At 38.6% G+C, this 17,500-nt stretch overlaps 2 protein-coding genes across 7 annotated transcripts in view; one reads left to right on the top strand and one right to left on the bottom strand.

Moving 5' to 3' along the window:
• The window catches only part of LOC144976509 (putative serine carboxypeptidase CPVL), a 32,684-nt gene extending 26,219 nt beyond the window's left edge, over positions 1 to 6,465 (bottom strand). For 2 of the 4 annotated variants that reach the window (XR_013646116.1, XM_078920797.1), the window contains exons 1-2: positions 6,246 to 6,461; positions 1,340 to 2,691 (exon numbers count right to left, since the gene is read on the bottom strand). Coding sequence is in view for 2 of the 4 variants with exons in the window: in XM_078920797.1 (XP_078776923.1) it covers positions 1,340 to 2,691; positions 6,246 to 6,312 (1,419 nt within the window). In the remaining 2 variants the exon portion in view is untranslated. Of the gene's footprint in view, positions 1 to 1,339; positions 2,692 to 6,245 lie in introns of all 4 variants that reach the window. The other 2 variants (XR_013646115.1, XM_078920798.1) reach the window with 2 other exon arrangements.
• The window catches only part of LOC144976511 (sialin-like), a 45,155-nt gene that overhangs the window by 5,778 nt on the left and 21,877 nt on the right, over positions 1 to 17,500 (top strand). The window contains exons 1-3 of one of the 3 annotated variants that reach the window (XM_078920802.1): positions 6,637 to 6,816; positions 15,106 to 15,320; positions 16,560 to 16,663. In XM_078920802.1, the coding sequence (XP_078776928.1) occupies positions 15,189 to 15,320; positions 16,560 to 16,663 (236 nt within the window). In that variant the 5' untranslated portion in view covers positions 6,637 to 6,816; positions 15,106 to 15,188. Of the gene's footprint in view, positions 1 to 6,636; positions 6,817 to 11,967; positions 12,088 to 15,105; positions 15,321 to 16,559; positions 16,664 to 17,500 lie in introns of those variants that run through there. The other 2 variants (XM_078920803.1, XM_078920801.1) reach the window with 2 other exon arrangements.

Below are 17,500 nucleotides of genomic sequence, written 5' to 3' on the forward strand. Positions count from 1 at the left end.
GAGAGAGAGAGAGAGAGAGAGAGAGAGAGAGAGAGAAAGAGGAGCGACAGGGGAGGGGAGAGGGAGAGAGACTGCTTGTGCATTAAGAGGAAAATAGAGTAAAGATTTAAGCCTGCCTGTATAATTGTTTGTGTTAGTGTGTGTGTGTGTGTGTGTGTGTGTGTGTCTGTGTGTGTGTGTGAAATAAACAAAAGGGAGACGGATAGAGTGAGGTAGACATGAAGAAAGGGATGGAGGCGGAGCAAAGAATTGTAGGGATAGTTTAAGAAAGCATTTATTTGTTCAAAGTAAGTCATAGTCAATCAAATGGAAACATATTGATCAATGAGATTGCAATGAAAGAAATGGCCGGCCAAATTATTCATTGCATTGTTTCCATTTTGAGTCAGATGATAGCTTGAGGAGGAGGGATTGGGGCTTATTGTGCAATGACTTACATGAAAACATGTTATTTAATCTCTCAAACTTTTCTTAGCGTTCACCCACAGTGTTGATTGACTAAAAAGACCCTCCCCTCACCACCCCCCCCCCCCTTCTTTCAGTATATGAAGAAAGCACGACAAAACGAACTCCTCTCTTTCTCTCTCTCTCTCTCTCTCTCTCTCTCTCTCTCTCTCTCTCTCCCTCTCTCTCTCTTGTTGTCTCTCTCCTTTTCATATATCTATCTATCTATCTATCTACCTATCTATCTATCTGTCTATCTATCTATCTATCTATCTATCTATCTATCTATCTATCTATCTATCTATCTATCTGTCTATCTATCTACCTATCTATCTACATATCTACCAATCTATTTATCCATTAATAGGTCTGTCTCTCTTTCTGTTTGTCTATCCATACATTTAACCTTTTTCATTTTTTAGTTACACGTATTTCCATCGGCAGTTTATTGATTGTTGAAGGCTCTATTTACTATTCTGCTTTTGTACTTAAAATTAAATGTGTATCCTACAACAATCTATGTAAGTATAAGATTAGGCAACTGTTGTCCTATTAAAGTCTTATGTTTTTAATTTTTTAAAAGGTTTTACGGCGATTGCAACACATTAAGGTCATATGAGCGCCAGTAAAAAGGAAGAAAATGGGATAAAAATAAGTTCTAGAATTACAATTAAAGCACCCAAGAAAAAGTAAGACAAAGGATAATTGGATCAAATAGGGAACAGATGTAGATTCCAAGAGCAAACAATCGAAGTACTTAGTTTGAGATCACCTAAAAGTCTTATCCAGTCACAAGTACATGAGGTCCCCACTAAGAGGAATACACTCAAATGTTTACAAATCATATAATGATATGTAAACGGGAATCAATTTATCCCGACGTTAATTTATTCACCAGAGGCTGTGATTCATCCCAGTTTGGTACAAATGTCTCCTCAGGTCCACGGGCCCGAACACATCCGTGTGAGATGAAATCCTGCATAACTCGGAGCGTGGTCTCTGGTTGGTCGTGGGGTGTTTGGTGCCCGGCACCACAGACGATTACCCGACAAAATTGACCGACCTGGGAATAGGTGCCAATCTTCTGATTCCCAATTTGCCAGATAATACGACTTGTCTCGTTGTATTCTCTCTGTAGTTTCCATTGAGTTTGAAGCAGACCGGCCTCGATTGCGGCATGGGGGATGAGGGAGTCCAGGTCACCGTTGAAAATCATCACTTTGTAGTTGTTTAAGATTACTGCTAGTTTTTCTCTACGAGTTAAAAGAAAATCAGCTAAAAATTTACCCCATAGATCAGATCTATAGTCGATAAACCTGCGATTGGTCCCTGCGTGAATTGCCCGTCTAATGTTTAGTGAGTTCATTAAGGCATTCACCAAATCATAAGGTTGGTCTCCGTACGTTGCAATATTACCATTGGTGGGTACGTAAAAGAAAAGTCTGAAAACATTTTTCATTGAAAAATTTGAATTTGCAATATTATCGAATCCGTAATTCGAAAAAAACTTCTTCAGTAAAAGTATTTGCTCCATATGTGTTTTGTGACTCACCAAACCCATATGATAATACAATTCTGAGATCATTGGAGCTTGCGACTCTGCGTCGAAGAAAGGCCCGCCTAGGTAAATACCAGTAAGGTCTATATCAGTCATACCTTGCCTGACCTTAGTATGGATGTAATGTGCTAAGGAAATGACAAACATTCCAGCATAAGACTCGCCGCCGATGTAAATTTTCCGGTTTTTGTATTCCGGAAATACTTCCAAAAACTGTCCTAACAGGCTGAACAAATTTTGTGTTATCTTCTCCTCCATAGTTCTGTTTCCTTTGTCCTCGCGTTCTGAATAGCTAAATCCCGCACCGACAGGGTTATCAATGTATAGCATTGAGAATGGACCCACCCAACTATGTTGACGCTTGCGATATCTGGGCCTGTCTTTCGTGGATGTTTCGTCAAGCTCCATTGGGCCATGTTCATACAAGAGACCAAACATTGATGAAACAGATGGACCCCCGTTAAGCCACAAAACCAAAGGAGCGCTGGAATTAGTCGGCGAAGGAAAGAACCAGAAGAACATGTGACTGCCTAGGGTTCGATCCACAGTGAAGAAACCTGCATGACTTTGGGGTACGAAGTCCTCCAGGATGGATTCGTCAACCAGGCTCAGTTTTCTTGCCTTTTCTGTCTCGTTCTTGTCCAATAATGGTGTCAGCATTAGTGGTTGGTCCATTTCTTCACAAGCTGCTGAAAAATATGAAGTTTTAGGCTTGAAATATTAGAGATCTGAAATAGCGGGAGTTAAACAGTGTCAGGCAAAGCAGGGAGAAAAAACAAAGAAAAAAAACATATAAAATCAGCCTGCGGTTTTTTGGGGTGTTTATGTCATCTTATATATTTTTCTTTGTGTGGTACTGAATGTAATCTAAATTAAGTTCCATATTATAGCCTGCTCAGGAAACATCAAATATTATCCAAGCACCAGTGCATTAGAGAATTTGGAGATCTCTCTATGTAACTTACTTACTTACTTAGGCCTCCCCTCGGGGCGCCCATCATAAGCCACAAGTCTTCGCCATTCTGTCCTGTCCTCCATAAGCGTACGCAGCTCCCGGGTGTTGACCATTCCTGTGTCGTCTAGCAGACAGTCAATGTAGGTTTTATTCTGCCTGCCTCTGCTTCTGGTTCGCTCAGGTGGTTCTCATAGCACAAGACTGCTTGCAATCTCCTCCTTGTGCCTCCAGCAGTGCCCCGCAAGTCTCAGTCTTCTCTTTTGAATCTTCGAGGTCACTGGGGAGAGGTCACTGTAGAGCTCTTCATTTGTTATGTGCTCTTTCCAGCTTACATTGAGGGCCATCCGCAGCATACGGGTGTAGCAGCCGTCCAGTTGCTTCTCAAGGGCTTCAGTAAGAGTCCATGTCACTGCTCCATATAGAAGCACTGACTCTACCGTTGCCAGTCTCTTCTTTATTTCCCTCTGTAGGTTTGAACTCTAGATTTTCCCGAGTTTGTGACAGGCACTCCAAGTCAATGCTTTTCTGACAGAAATATCAGAGGAACTGCTTTGGGTCCAACCTCCTAGGTACTTGAAGTTGTCAACTTCCTTCAGCCATTCTCCATTCTTTGCCTGTATGCTAATTGGCCTTTCTTGGTTGTAGGTTTGGAAAACTGTCTTCTTAGCATTACAGCATAGTCCTACTCGTTCAGTCTCAGTTTCAAGTCTGTTGAGGACTTCTTGTGCCTGGTCCATCTCCTTGTTCAGTAGAGCCAGATCATCTGCGAAATCTAGATCCGTGACAATCATAGCTGGATTGCGCCTACTTCTTTGTCTATTTAGCGTGAAGCTTAGCTCGTTCTCCATGCCAGCGTTGGTCTTTCTCATCACATAGTCCAAGACAATTGCAAAGAGATGGGGGCTAATGTATCACCTTGAAGCACCCCTGCTTTGATCTCAAACAGCTCTGGAGAGATAACCTATTCCCGTGTGTTCTCATACATTCTTTTAATAGCAGAGAGAAGTTTAGGAGGTATACTATATACTTTTAAGATTTTCATCATGGTAGGGCGATGTATCGAGTCAAAGGCCTTCTTAAAGTTTACGTATAGAATGATTGCCTTCTTGTTGTGACTTTTTACTCCTTCTATTAACCTTCTCAATGCCAGGAGGTGAGCAGTCGTGGATCTTCCTGGTCTGAAGCCGCTTTGACAAGGACGTAGATGAGGGTCTATCTCTGGCTGGACTCTGTTGAGGATCATCTTATTGGCAAATGAATGGTAGAAAAACACAGATTGACTACATCCTAGTGAATAGAAAGTGGAAGAACTCAGTCTACAATGTCGAAGCATTCAGTAGCTTCAGTAGCCTAGGAGGAGATCACCGTCTCGTATCTGCCACAATTCGCTTGAGTCTTCGAAAAAGCAAATCAACACCCTCAAAAGTGAAGTATGACTGGTCCTCTCTAAAAGACTCAACTATACAGAACCAGTATGCTATAGAGATGAGGAATAGATTCACAGGACTTTGTACGGGAGAAGAAGATCCAACGGAACTATATGAGAAACTCATAAAAGCAAACCGGGACACAGCAGAGAAGCTAGTACCGAGGAGAACAAAAGTCACGAAAAGATCCACCTCTAATCACCCACTGATCATTGACGCTAGAAAAGAAGCTCAATATGCCTTCAACCAACACCAACAAACACCAAACTCAGTAAACGAAGAAAGGTGGAGGATATAAAAACAGAAAATACAAACTGTCTATAGGGATATAGAAGAACGAGAGATAGATAGTCTCATCCAGGAAGTGGAGAAAGCCGACGAGAGAAGCAAACATGGTGAAAGCTGGAAACTGATAAATAGAATAACTGGTAGGAAAGCAAGTCGACAAGGGATCCTCAGGGGTAAAACAAAAGAAGAAAGAAGACAGAAATGATTCTCACACTTCCAAACACTTCTGGGAGAAGATCCAGTCAGAGCAACGGACGATGACGTAGACCTAGACCCAATTCTGCAAGATATATGTATAGACGAGAGTGACTTTACAGTGGATGAGATAAAGAAGGCCAAAAAGTCTCTCAGTGATGGAAAACAATCCGGACCTGATGACATCCCACCTGAAGTATGGAAGTACTGAGACTTAGATGATATCCTGTTGGAGTTTACAAATGGATTACTAAACAGGAATGAAAAACCAAATCAGTGGTTGGAAATTGATCTGATTTCAGTCCCAAAGGGAGGAGACCTAAGTGATACCTCCAACTACAGGGGAATCAGCCTTGCCGCTATAGCTGCCAAACTCTATGTAAACTGGCCGACAAATCTGGAATATATAATAATAAGTATAAGGCAAATTCATACCCGGAAATGAGCGTGCCAGGACTGGGGATAAAGTCTCAGAAGTCACTAATGGGCTAGCTTACTAATGCTCCTGTACGGTTATATCTGAGAGTCCCGATAGGTCAGTTGGTAGAGCACTCGCTTCACACGCAAAGGACTGAGATCGATCCCGGGTGCAGTCGAGATTTTTTTTTTTCTGATTCCCCCCCCCCCTGCCCACCCAGCAAGGAATGGGTAGCTGAGCCTGTTAGATTTGGCGGAAATTATTTTGCGATAGACAAGCGCCCTATCCAAAGGATATCAAGCAATTGCTATTGTCCGTTTTACGCTATAGAAACAGGGATAAACTCCGGCTCAATGGGCCGAATGGCTCTGAAGGACTACTTTGACAAAAAAAACCCCAACTTTTAATCATATTTCCGGTTCAACATGGTTGACGCCTGTTATATCTTCTCTACCTGGGACTGTGTCATAAACACCCAATCAGATCGTATGTTAATGAAGAAAACTTTTAGGTCTGACCTTAAATTATCATCACCAATGGTCAATAACAAACCAATTTGTTCGTTTCAGCCATGAAGGTTTTATGTCAAACGACAAGAACTTGAGCATTTATTTACTGCAGTGTCCACTATATGTGCTCAAGCACTTTACAAGAGTTCTTTAGCCAAAAGCAACACGGAACTTGTAGGACAGGAAATGACGCCTGTTAGGCGATGATATAACAAAAATAATTTCGAGAAAACCCTGTTAGCGACCAGGTTCTCTTTGTACATTTTTGAATTGATCTTTTTTTAAATTCAACACCACAAACCGTATTTAACTGGAATTATATATTTTTTTAATTCCAGGTCATGAAAAATTTAAAAACAAAAAATATAAATATTTATTAGATTTAAACAAATCCAAAAAAGATGTTTTATCTTGATCAGACAGTCATCAAAAATATTGTAAACCATCAAACCTCTTCTCAGTCCGTGACCGCCATTGAAAAGTATAAGATTCCATAATATGAACAATAAGATTGCCATATTCAGCACGGTGCTCCAAAGCAGAATACGATCGGAAACAAGTTATATTAAAGACAAGACGTAAAACCAGTTCTATAGCGACAAACAAATATTTCGTTAAATGAAAAGATTCTCTGAACGTATATGAACCAATCTTAGATGTCCTATCTAACTAAAATTAATTTTTGAGAGATATAAAATACCATTGACATCTTAAATGAGACTACTTGAACGTTATCTTTGGGAGATAAAGCGGTGTCTTTAACATATCCGGTTTTTTATGACAATAATGGTGACGGTAAGAGTAATAATACAAATATTGGAGGTATTAATAAAACAAACTGGATAGGTAAATTGTTACAATTCTTATCATCATCAACAACATCATCATCATCATCATCATCATCGTCAGGAAGCCAATGAAACTCTTTTAGCAGAGGTGATGCATTATGTTTCTTGCTGCGCTAAAGGACTAATCTTACAGCATTGTATTGCATTCGCTGCAGCCTGAATATTCTCTCGCTGGTGAGGTTAAAAAATAGAGTTACAATAGCCAAGTTTTGAAAGAACCAATGATGTAAAGGTGTTTGTCACATATCATTATTATTATTATTATTATTATTATTATTATTATTATTATTATTATTATTATTATTATTATTATTATTATTATTATATATTATTATTATTATATTATTATTATTATTATTATTATTATCTTAGTAGTAGTAGTAGTAGTAGTAGTAGTAGTAGTAGTAGTGTAGTAGTAGTAGTAGTAGTAGTAGTAGTAGTAGTAGTAGTAGTAGTAGTAGTAGTAGTAGTAGTAGTTGTTGTTGTTGTTGTTGTTGTTTTTGTTGTGCTAGTAGTAGTAGTAGTAGTAGTAGTAGTAGTAGTAGTAGTAGTAGTTGTTGTTGTTGTTGTTTTTGTTGTGCTAGTAGTAGTAGTAGTAATAGTAGTAGTAGTAGTAGTAGTAGTAGTAGTAGTAGTAGTAGTAGTAGTAGTAGTAGTAGTAGTAGTAGTAGTAGTAGTAGTAGTAGTAGTAGTAGTAGTAGTAGTAGTAGTAGAAGCAAATACAGCTCGATCAATTATATTGAGCGATATCCACTTAACCCTTTTCTTACCACCCATTGGAAAATCGTCACATTCGTTACGATCCAACCAGCACTGTTATCAATCTGATTTTCTTTGTAAATCACATAATTCAAAGAAAATGTTTTATTCTAGCTAAAATACGTGACACTGTGTTGTAGAGTTCATTTTGCTGATCAATATTATGCATAGAATGTATTTGTTGGTATTTTGTTTGAGTAAGACAATTCTGTTTTTTTTTGTGTTGAGTAGGTGTGAAATTTTGGGGAAAATTCTGAAAATGACTGGTAAGGAAAGAGTTAACGTGCTCAAAGCGCTTTACATGGGGTACTTAGCTAACAACGACTCCTAACATGTACGCAGAGACAATGCTGTCAATGACAAGCTACTTATTTTAAAACCTGAGTACAGTGAGAAAATACGAGAAAGGAGCCTTTTCTAAGTTACTTAACAATGCGCCTCTACAGAACGTTTATCGAACGCTGACCTTTCGGTCAGAAAGCCTGTGCCATACCAAAAGCCGCACGTAGTAGCATTGGTAGTCGTAGTAGCCAGAAGTGCGGCTATGTGGTCTTGTGGTATGACACTCGCTTTCGGATCGGAAGGTCCTGGGTTCGAGCCTCGCGCTCGGTGCATAGTTGAGTCCTTGGAAAAGGCTCTTTACTCGCTTTCTCTCACCGTACTCAGGTGTAAAATGAGTACCTGGCCGTCTTTGTCCGAAAAATTGTAATATCGCCTAACAGGCGGCATGTCCCGTCCTACATGTTAAATGTTGCTGTTGACCAGGGACCCCTTGAAAAGCGCTTTGAGCACATTTAGTGGATATTGCGCTATATAAAGCTCAATTATTAAAAAAAGTAGCAAGAGCAGTAACGGTTACAACCACAGCGCATTGAGGGCCATGCTTAACCAGTTAACTGCCGTACTCTGGAAAGACGTCTATTTAAAGATTTGTTCCAGTAAACTTCTTTAAATGCGGCTATGTGGTCTTGTGGTATAACACTCGCTTTCGGATCGGAATGTCCTGGGCACGAGCCTCGCTCGGCGCATAGTTCAGGCATTGAATAAAGGCTCTTTATTTATATCCTCTCATCGTATTTAGGTGTAAAATGAGTACCTGGCAATTAACAGAGTTGTCTCTGTCGTAAGACAAAATGTAATATCGCCTCACAGGCGTCATGTCTCATTCTACATGTGTTGCTATTGATCAGGAGCCCCTTGTAAAGCCCTTTGAGCATGTTTAGTGGATAATGCGCTATATAAAAGCTGAATTATTTATTTATTTAATTTTTTAAATATCCTTAGAGTAAACTTACCCTCATATCAGCAAAAACACCCAAAGCCAAATAAGTATAGTAAGGGTAAGGTTATTTTAACATTGATATGACTGCTCCAAATACTATGTATCACATCATAATATATCAAATTTAGACAACCATAAATAAGATAATCTGCATAATATTTTCCCTTTAACTTTCTCCGTACCGAACATTTTCACGATTATCCACTAAACTTCAGACGCATCTAACATAAAAATTGATTTTTAAACCTTTACCCAAAAGAAATAAATACATTTACATCGCAGAATTAAGTTTTTGTAACTATGATATTTAAAAATCTTCAAATTTTGTGATTATAAATGAAAACAGAATGAGATAAATATTGGTGGAATCGCAACAAAAAATGTGACGATTTTCCTGTAGTTGGTAAGGAGAGGGTTAATAATAGTAATAACGTACTTTACCTATCCAAAAAGGAACTTTTTGAAGATAAAGATATCTTTACATTTAAAGATATCTGCTTGTCAGAGTGATTAACCATGTGGTCTACTTGTTGCCAAAAAAATCTAAATTGTCACGATTTTATCTTTATCGTTGATTGTAAAAGGGGTTATCTTAATCATGATTGTTATCTGTTTTTTTTATTATTGCGGGGCGGGCGAAGTGACCGAATCAATGTCTACGTCAGCTGGGTCTGGAGTTTAGTGTATAATCATGAACAAGGTTTGTAAGGAGAGAGTTAAAGGGAAAATATTATTATGCAGATTATCTTTATTTATGGTTGGCTAAGTTTGACATATGATGTTATGGTTCTGAAATACATACATATTATTTGGAGCAGTCATATTAATGTTATATTTACCTTACGTTTACTATATATATATATATCTATATATATATATATATATATATATATATATACATACATATATATATAGAATATATATACATATATATATATATATATATATATATATATAATATATATATATATATATATATATGTAAAGTACCCACTGTTTTACCGCTTGATCAACAGAACCTACACAGAAAACTGTGTGTAAATTTAAACTTTTATATAATATGATCGAGAAAATCGTGTGATAACTAGTCACCCATTTGGCGGTATAAAAACAATAACATAATCAGAGAGAGGTCGATTTCATTCACGTTAATGTTTATATACAAACAACTATGCTTGTCCGATCCGAGCACGTGTGAAAGTGTGTCACAAAAAATTGCATGTTTTGATTGGTCAAAAATCTACTGGTTATTTTCAATCTCGTCCGTCAGATATCCGCCCAAGCTCCTGATATCAGGAGACGTCTGATGTTTTCATGTCCTCAAGTTGACGGACAATCGAGGTCGAGAGGGTGATTAGTTTTCACTGAAGTCCCTCTTACTTAAAGCTACGGAAGGGTGGGGGTCTCTCTCTATTGAATGAGTGAAGTTTACGGCACTACGGAAAGGGTCTCTTTCTCTCTCTCTCTCTCTCTATCTCTCTCTCTCTCTATCTCTCTCTGTCTCTCTCTCTCTCTCTCTCTCTCTCTCTCTCTCTCTCTCTCTCTCTCTCTCTCTCCAGATCGCTCTCTTTCTAGACTTGGTTTTATTTCTAACTACAACAAATGCTGCCAACTCATCAAGCTATCGTGCTTCAGCCATTTTGTTGATGTTCCAAAATATCTACACTGACATGAAAACATACACATACACACATAAACACACACACACACACACAGAAAAACACACACACATAAACACAAACACCCCCCCCCCCCCCCCCCCCCCCACACACACACACACAACATTTTCAAGATTGACAACGGAAGTACCATGTCCGATATTCGACGCTGGTACGGAACTCTTCTGTCGTCGACTCGATCTGTGTCGATTCACGGTGAAACACATCCATCGCGTTTAATCAATGTCCGTTGGACTGTTTGAAAAATGTCTGCACGTCTAAATGGGCCATTAAAGTGGAGTCTTCGGGTCATGTGGTCGGAAGGTCCTGGGTTTGAGCCTCGATCGGCGAATAGTTGAGTCCTTGGAAAATACTCTTTACTCACAATTTCTCACCTACTTGGGTCGTTAACAGCGTTGTCTCTGTCGGGTGAAAAATGCAATACCGCCTAAGAGGCGTCATGTCTAGTTCTACATGTTACGTGTTACTGTTGACCACGTACCCTTTCTTAAGCGCTTTAAGCACGCCTAGTAGGTATTGCGCTATATAAGAAGCTCAATTTAAAATAAAGCTGAATTTACGGTTGAGACTTTACAGGGATAAGTTGCAGAGGCAGATAAAGTTCTGAGAAGGAAAACAATGGAATTGGACTGGGCATGTCTTGGGGAAGGGGGGATGGGGGGGGGGACGATTCTGCAGTAGCTTTGGGATGGACTCTAGAGGGAAAAAGAATTTAAAAAGGGAAGGTCCAGGATAGTTGAAAAGACGAAGAACGAAGGTGAATGGAACTCTTGTACGAGGGTCATATCTATAGGCAACGATCGGACGAAATGAAAGGAAAATGTATGTCCAGGCCCAATGCGAATCATGGCGCTGAGGGATTTAACCAGACCGGCCTAGTACTACAAAACAATTCGTAGAAACACGTTTTTTTGGCTCCAGTTGTGACAGCATTCGTTTCTGTGACTCAATAAAACACTCCCACCTCTACTGCCACTACTACTACTACTACTACTACTACTACTACTACTACTACTACTACTACTACTACTACTACTACTACCACTACTACTACTACTACTACTACTACTACTACTACTACTACTACTACTACTACTACTACTACTACTACTACACACCACCACCACACTACTACTACTAACTACTACTACTACTACTACTACTACTACTACTACTACTACTACTACTACTATACTACTAACTACTACTACTACTACTACTACTACTACTTCTACTACTACTACTACTACTACTACTACTACTACTACTACTACTACCTACTACTACTACTACTACTACTACTACTACTACTACTACTACCACCACCACCACCACTACTACTACTACTACTACTACTACTACTACTACTACTACTACTACTACTACTACTACTACTACTACTACTACTACTACTACTACTACAACCAAGAACCAATAGCAACACCTTATATATTAATTTAATAAATTGAGATAGGCCATACCTCTAGCCTTTAGTCCGAACTTGTGAGTGTATATTTAAATCACAGTTAGGCGTTGAAAATTCGAACACCATGTGGAAAAAATGAATTAAGGTGACGTGTTTTCTTTTTTTTATATAGATATAAGGCGGCGGCTCCTCATGGAGAACTTAATATATTTGCGAAGGGGGTGATCGCCATCCTTCATAACTTTCTCCATTTTACTTAGACAAAATCTCTTGAACAGTTCTTCCACATTGGAAATTGTGTGAGTATAACTCCTGGCTTTATCAATTATCCGATCAATTTTCTTAATGTCGCAAATACTGGCATTTCCACACCATGCAATACAAAAACAAATAACGGTCTCCAAAACGGGTCTATAAAAAAAGGGTGCATAGCGTTTTGTCTATGTCAAATTCTGAAAGTTTCCGAATAAAATACATTCTTCTGTTCAATTTAGAGATAACAGCATCGGTTTGTAAATGCCCTGCAATTTATTGTCAATTAAAATACCCAAATATTTGTAAACCGAAACTTGCTCAACAGCTTGATTGTTAATTTTGAGCGGAGTGATGGAATTTGTGTTCGTTCTAAAATCAAAAATCATTTCTTTGGTTTTTCCTACATTTAATTTCAGGGAGTTATCTTCACACCAACCAACAAATCTGTCAATCTCAGATCTTTATGTCGTTTCGTCTTCTTTAAATATTAACACTTGAAGGGCAGCGTCGTCAGTAAATTTCAAAATTGGGGCCAAGTCACTTGTACAGTCATTTGTGTAAACTGTAAAGAGGCGAGGAGAGAGAATACACCCTTGAGGGACTCCTGTCTTAGTAATTATTTTATTAGATTTGTTTCCATTAATTTCTACAAATTGTGCTCTCTCTCTAAAAGAAAGTCTAGAATCCAGGAAATCAAATGGGGATTTATATTCAAACATTTCAGTTTTTCAACAAGTAAATGGGGCCGAATCGTGTTGAATGCTGAAGAAAAATCAATAAAAAGAATACTGCAATATGCTTTTGGTTTATCTAAATGACTGTAAATATTATTCAACAAAAGGTTAATGGCATCATCAACACTTCTATTTGTTTGATATGCAAATTGTAAGGGGTCAGATTGGGGACCAAACTGGAGATTAAGCTTTTTCAGTACAAGTCGTTCGAAACATTTCATAACAATAGATGTCAGGGCTATAGGTCTGAGATCATTCGTACAAGAGACCTTGCCTTTATTGGGGACAGTGACAATTTTCGATGTTTTCCAAATGGCCGGAATACAGGATTATTGGATAGACATATTAAAAATAATGGTAAAATTATAACACAATTGCTCGGCACACACTTTCAATAACTTGCCTCTAATGCCATCTGGCCCACACGCTTTCCGTACATTTACACTCTCAAACTCTCTCCTCACTCGCCGTTCATCAAACACAATCTCATCTTCTTCTGTGACGTCATTTATTTATGTTGATCTAATTCTATTAATTTCATTTCAAAATTACCGTCATCAAAACGTGAGTAAAAATTGTTTAATTGACGTCAACGAGTTTGACTTCCTTTTATTGTTGTTATGGTTGACTATCGTCTTCATTCCCTTCCATGTATCCTTAATATTCCCAGACCTTAAATCATCCTCTAATTTTGACTAATAAAAAGCCTTGCATTTCCTTATTTCTCCCTTTATTTCCTCTTGTTTCGTTTTCAAACCATTTCTATCTCCCTTGGCGTATAAATACTTCTTTTCATTCAAAAGTAATTTCATTCTTTTTGTGACCCAGGGTTTGTTGTTAGCATGCATCACTATTTCTTTCTTTTCACATAGACCTTCTGCACACAAAACTCAATATAATCTGATATACATTCATTCAATCCATTCACGTCACAGCATGTATCAACAAACACACCCCAATCAGTAAATTCAAAACAACCCTGTAATTCCAAGTAGGCCTTGCTATTTAGGACATTAATAGTCTTTTTCTCAGGTTTAAACTGTTTGTATACAGGCCTATAGATAGTATGCGCTTGACTAAGAAGCTCATAACATTGCCATCCGGAAGTATAACGGACCAACACACAAACTGTGTGTATCCATGAACGTTTGTAGTCGGGTTAATACAGTTCAGTGAGCATTACTCATAAACGCGGATGGCAAAAAACAATAGCAAAGACAAGAGTGAAGTCATCTTCGAACTATCTATTTAGGACATCAATAGTCTTTTTCTCAGGTTTAAACTGTTTGTGTAGGGGCCTATAAAATGGCAGCAACAATAACATATTATCATGGCCAGAGTTGCCCAGTGGCGCACGTGAAAAGCATCGATAAGACAACAAAATAAATTCATAAGGGCGTCCGCCATTGTTCCGATAGTTTAGAGCCAGTTACTAAGTTACCATGCGTCATTACGAGGGAAAGGACGTGACGACTGTTGAAGCGTATTCTGACTAAATTATAGATAGTTCGAAGATGACGTCACTCGGGTCTTTGTTATTGTTTTTTTTTTTTTTGCCATCCGCGTTTATGAGTAATGCTCACTGAACTGTATTAACCTGACTATAAACGTTCATGGATACACACAGTTTTGTGTGTTGGTCCGTTATACTTCCGGATGGCAATGTTATGAGCTTCTTTGTCAAGCGCATACTATCTATATAAATGAGACTATAAACGGTCAAGGTTACACATAGTTTTAAGTGTTGGTGCGGCTATGTGATCTGGTGGTGTGACACACGCTTTGGGAATGGAAGGTCCTGTGTTCGAGCCTCGCTCGGCGCATAGTTGAGATCTTGGAAAAGGCTATTTACTCACTTTCTCTTACCTTACTCGGATGTAAAATGAGTACCCGGCCATTAACAGCGTTGTCTCTCTCCGAAAAAAATTGTAATATTCGCCTAACAGGCGTCATGTCACGTGCTACATATTATGTGTTGCTTTTGGCCAGGGTCCCCTTGTAAAGTGCTTTGAGCACATTTAGTGGATATTGCGCTATATAAAAGCTCAATTCTTTAATATTTTTTTTTTGGTACGTTATAGATAGTATGCAGATGACGTCACTCAGGCCTTTGTTATTGTTTTTGCCATCCGCGTTTGTGAGTTGTTCTCACTAAACTGTATTAACCAGACTATAAAAGTTCATGGTTACACAGAGTTTGTGTGTTGGTCCGTTATACTTCCGGATGGCAATGTTGTTAACTCCTTGGCCAAGCGCATTCTATCTATATCTGACTGGCGGTTGTTATGAGTTTGGATAAACGCAATACATCTATATTCTCTCCCCCAGCACGTTTGTGGCGATCATGGCGATTAACCGTGAGTGTTCTCAATTGCTTGGCCCAGTGCTTTTTAATTGCCAGCCAGACGAGTATGACATCAGCCATGGTCTGTATGAATATGAATCACAACGACAACAAAAATGGCAGCCGCGTCAACCATTCGTTCTGTGGTGAGGCCAGTTGCTACCAGGTAGAACAAGAACAAGACGACAGGAAAAAAGAGGTGGGTAGTCATATGACTATATATATATAATATATATATATATATATATATATATATTATATATATATATATATATAATATATATATTATTTAAAAAATATTTACCACAATGTTTGAGACAGTCTACATTAATGTTTCAGGCTTAATTCGCCATCGTCAGGACTGAGTTGTTTTGTTAACTGTTGTTGTTTGTTGAAGACCACTTCAACAAACAACAACAGTCAACAAAACAACTCAGTCCTGACGATGGCGAATTAAGCCTGAAACATTAATGTAGACTGTCTCAAACATTGTGGTAAATATTTAAAAATAATAATTCGCTCCATTACTACATGTCGAGCACTTCTCGTACCATATTTGTATCAAACACGATTCAATAGATAGATAGATAGATAGATAGATAGATAGATAGATAGATAGATAGTTCAAAGATGACGTCACTCGGGCCATTGTTATTGTTTTTTGCCATCCGCGTTTATGAGTAATGCTCACTGAACTGTATTAACCCGACTATAAACGCTCATGTATACACACAGTTTTGTGTGGTGGTCCGTTATACTTCCAGATGGCAATTTTATGAGCTTCTTGGCCAAGCGCATACTATATATATATATAATATATATATATAATATATATATATATATATATATATAGTATGCAGATGACGTCACTCAGGCCCTTGTTATTGTTTTTGCCATCCGCGTTTGTGAGTTGCCGTCATTCAGGTATCTGTTATTGTTTATGAGTGATTCTCACTAAACTGAATTAACCAGACTAAAAACGTTCATGAATACACAGAGTCTTGTGTGTTGGTCCGTTATACTTCCGGGTGGCAATGTTGTGAGCTTCTTAGCCAAGCGCATACTATCTATAGATTTATGGATGCCAAGCGTTTTGTTAAAGAACTCACAACATCTGCCAGCCGGGTCTAACGCACCAACACACAAAAATCATGTGTGAGCTTAAACGTTAATAGTCTGATTAATAGATAGTATGTGAAGTTTTTTTTTCTTTTTTTTCCTTTTTTTTTTCTTGTTTTTTTTTTTTAGTTAATATGTTTTATAGTTCACAGTTGCTTAAACTGAAAAAAAAACACAACTAAAATCTGATATTTCGAGTCAATTTAACTTGCAAACCACTGTTTTTGGCATATGATTCAAATCGTCAAAAAAAAAAAAAAAAGAAAAAAACGATTTGAGACGATTGGTCACAATAATTATATATTTAAATCTACTTCAGATGTGGAAGTTTGACTGGGATTCTAAGACCCAAGGCTGGGTTGTGTCTTCATTCTTTGCCGGATATTACGTCATGCAGGTTCCGTCGGGTGTCATCGTCACAAGGTAAATCCCACACAGACAGATTCTGATAGTACGAGAACAGGTCGACTTCGGGCGTTGTCTATAGGCTTCAACAGTCGTGACGTCACTTCCCCCGTAGTGACGCATAGAAACTTAGTATCTGGTTCTAAGCTATCGGAACAATGGCGGATGCCCTTATGAAATACTTCTCCGACGAGTATAAATGTGTATCTAGAGAAGAAATGCATTATAAATCTGATCATGTTTTGACTTTTATACATTCTGATCACATGACATATGAAAAAGTTCCAGACAGCAAAAAGAATACAAAGTATCCGATTGTCTTTGTTTAGAATCAAGCTGCTCGTTGCTTGGCGGACGTGACGTCAGACTATTGAATCCTATTACATTTGTTTCAGATATCCTAAAAAAGTGAATTCTTCTTCAGTCCTCATCCCCCAGTGGGTAAGGACCACCGATGAAACTTTTCCATCCTCTTCTATCGTTGGCCAGTCCTCATCCCACAGTGGGTATGGACCACCGATGAAACTTTTCCATCCTCTTCTGTCGTTGGCCAGTCCTCATCCCACAGTGAGTATGGACCACCGATGAAACTTTTCCATCCTCTTCTGTCGTTGGCCAGTCCTCATCCCACAGTGGGTATGGACCACCGATGAAACTTTTCCATCCTCTTCTGTCGTTGGCCAGTCCTCATCCCACAGTGGGTATGGGCCACCGATGAAACTTTTCCATCCTCTTCTGTCGTTGGCCAGTCCTCATCCCACAGTAGGTATGGACCACCGATGAAACTTTTCCATCCTCTTCTGTCGTTGGCCAGTCCTCATCCCACAGTGGGTATGGACCACCGACGAAACTTTG

The sequence above is a fragment of the Berghia stephanieae genome, chromosome 7 (genome assembly GCF_034508935.2).
Source record: "Berghia stephanieae isolate SIO BIC M18660-M18661 chromosome 7, UCSD_Bste_1.3, whole genome shotgun sequence".
NCBI lineage: Eukaryota > Metazoa > Mollusca > Gastropoda > Nudibranchia > Aeolidiidae > Berghia > Berghia stephanieae.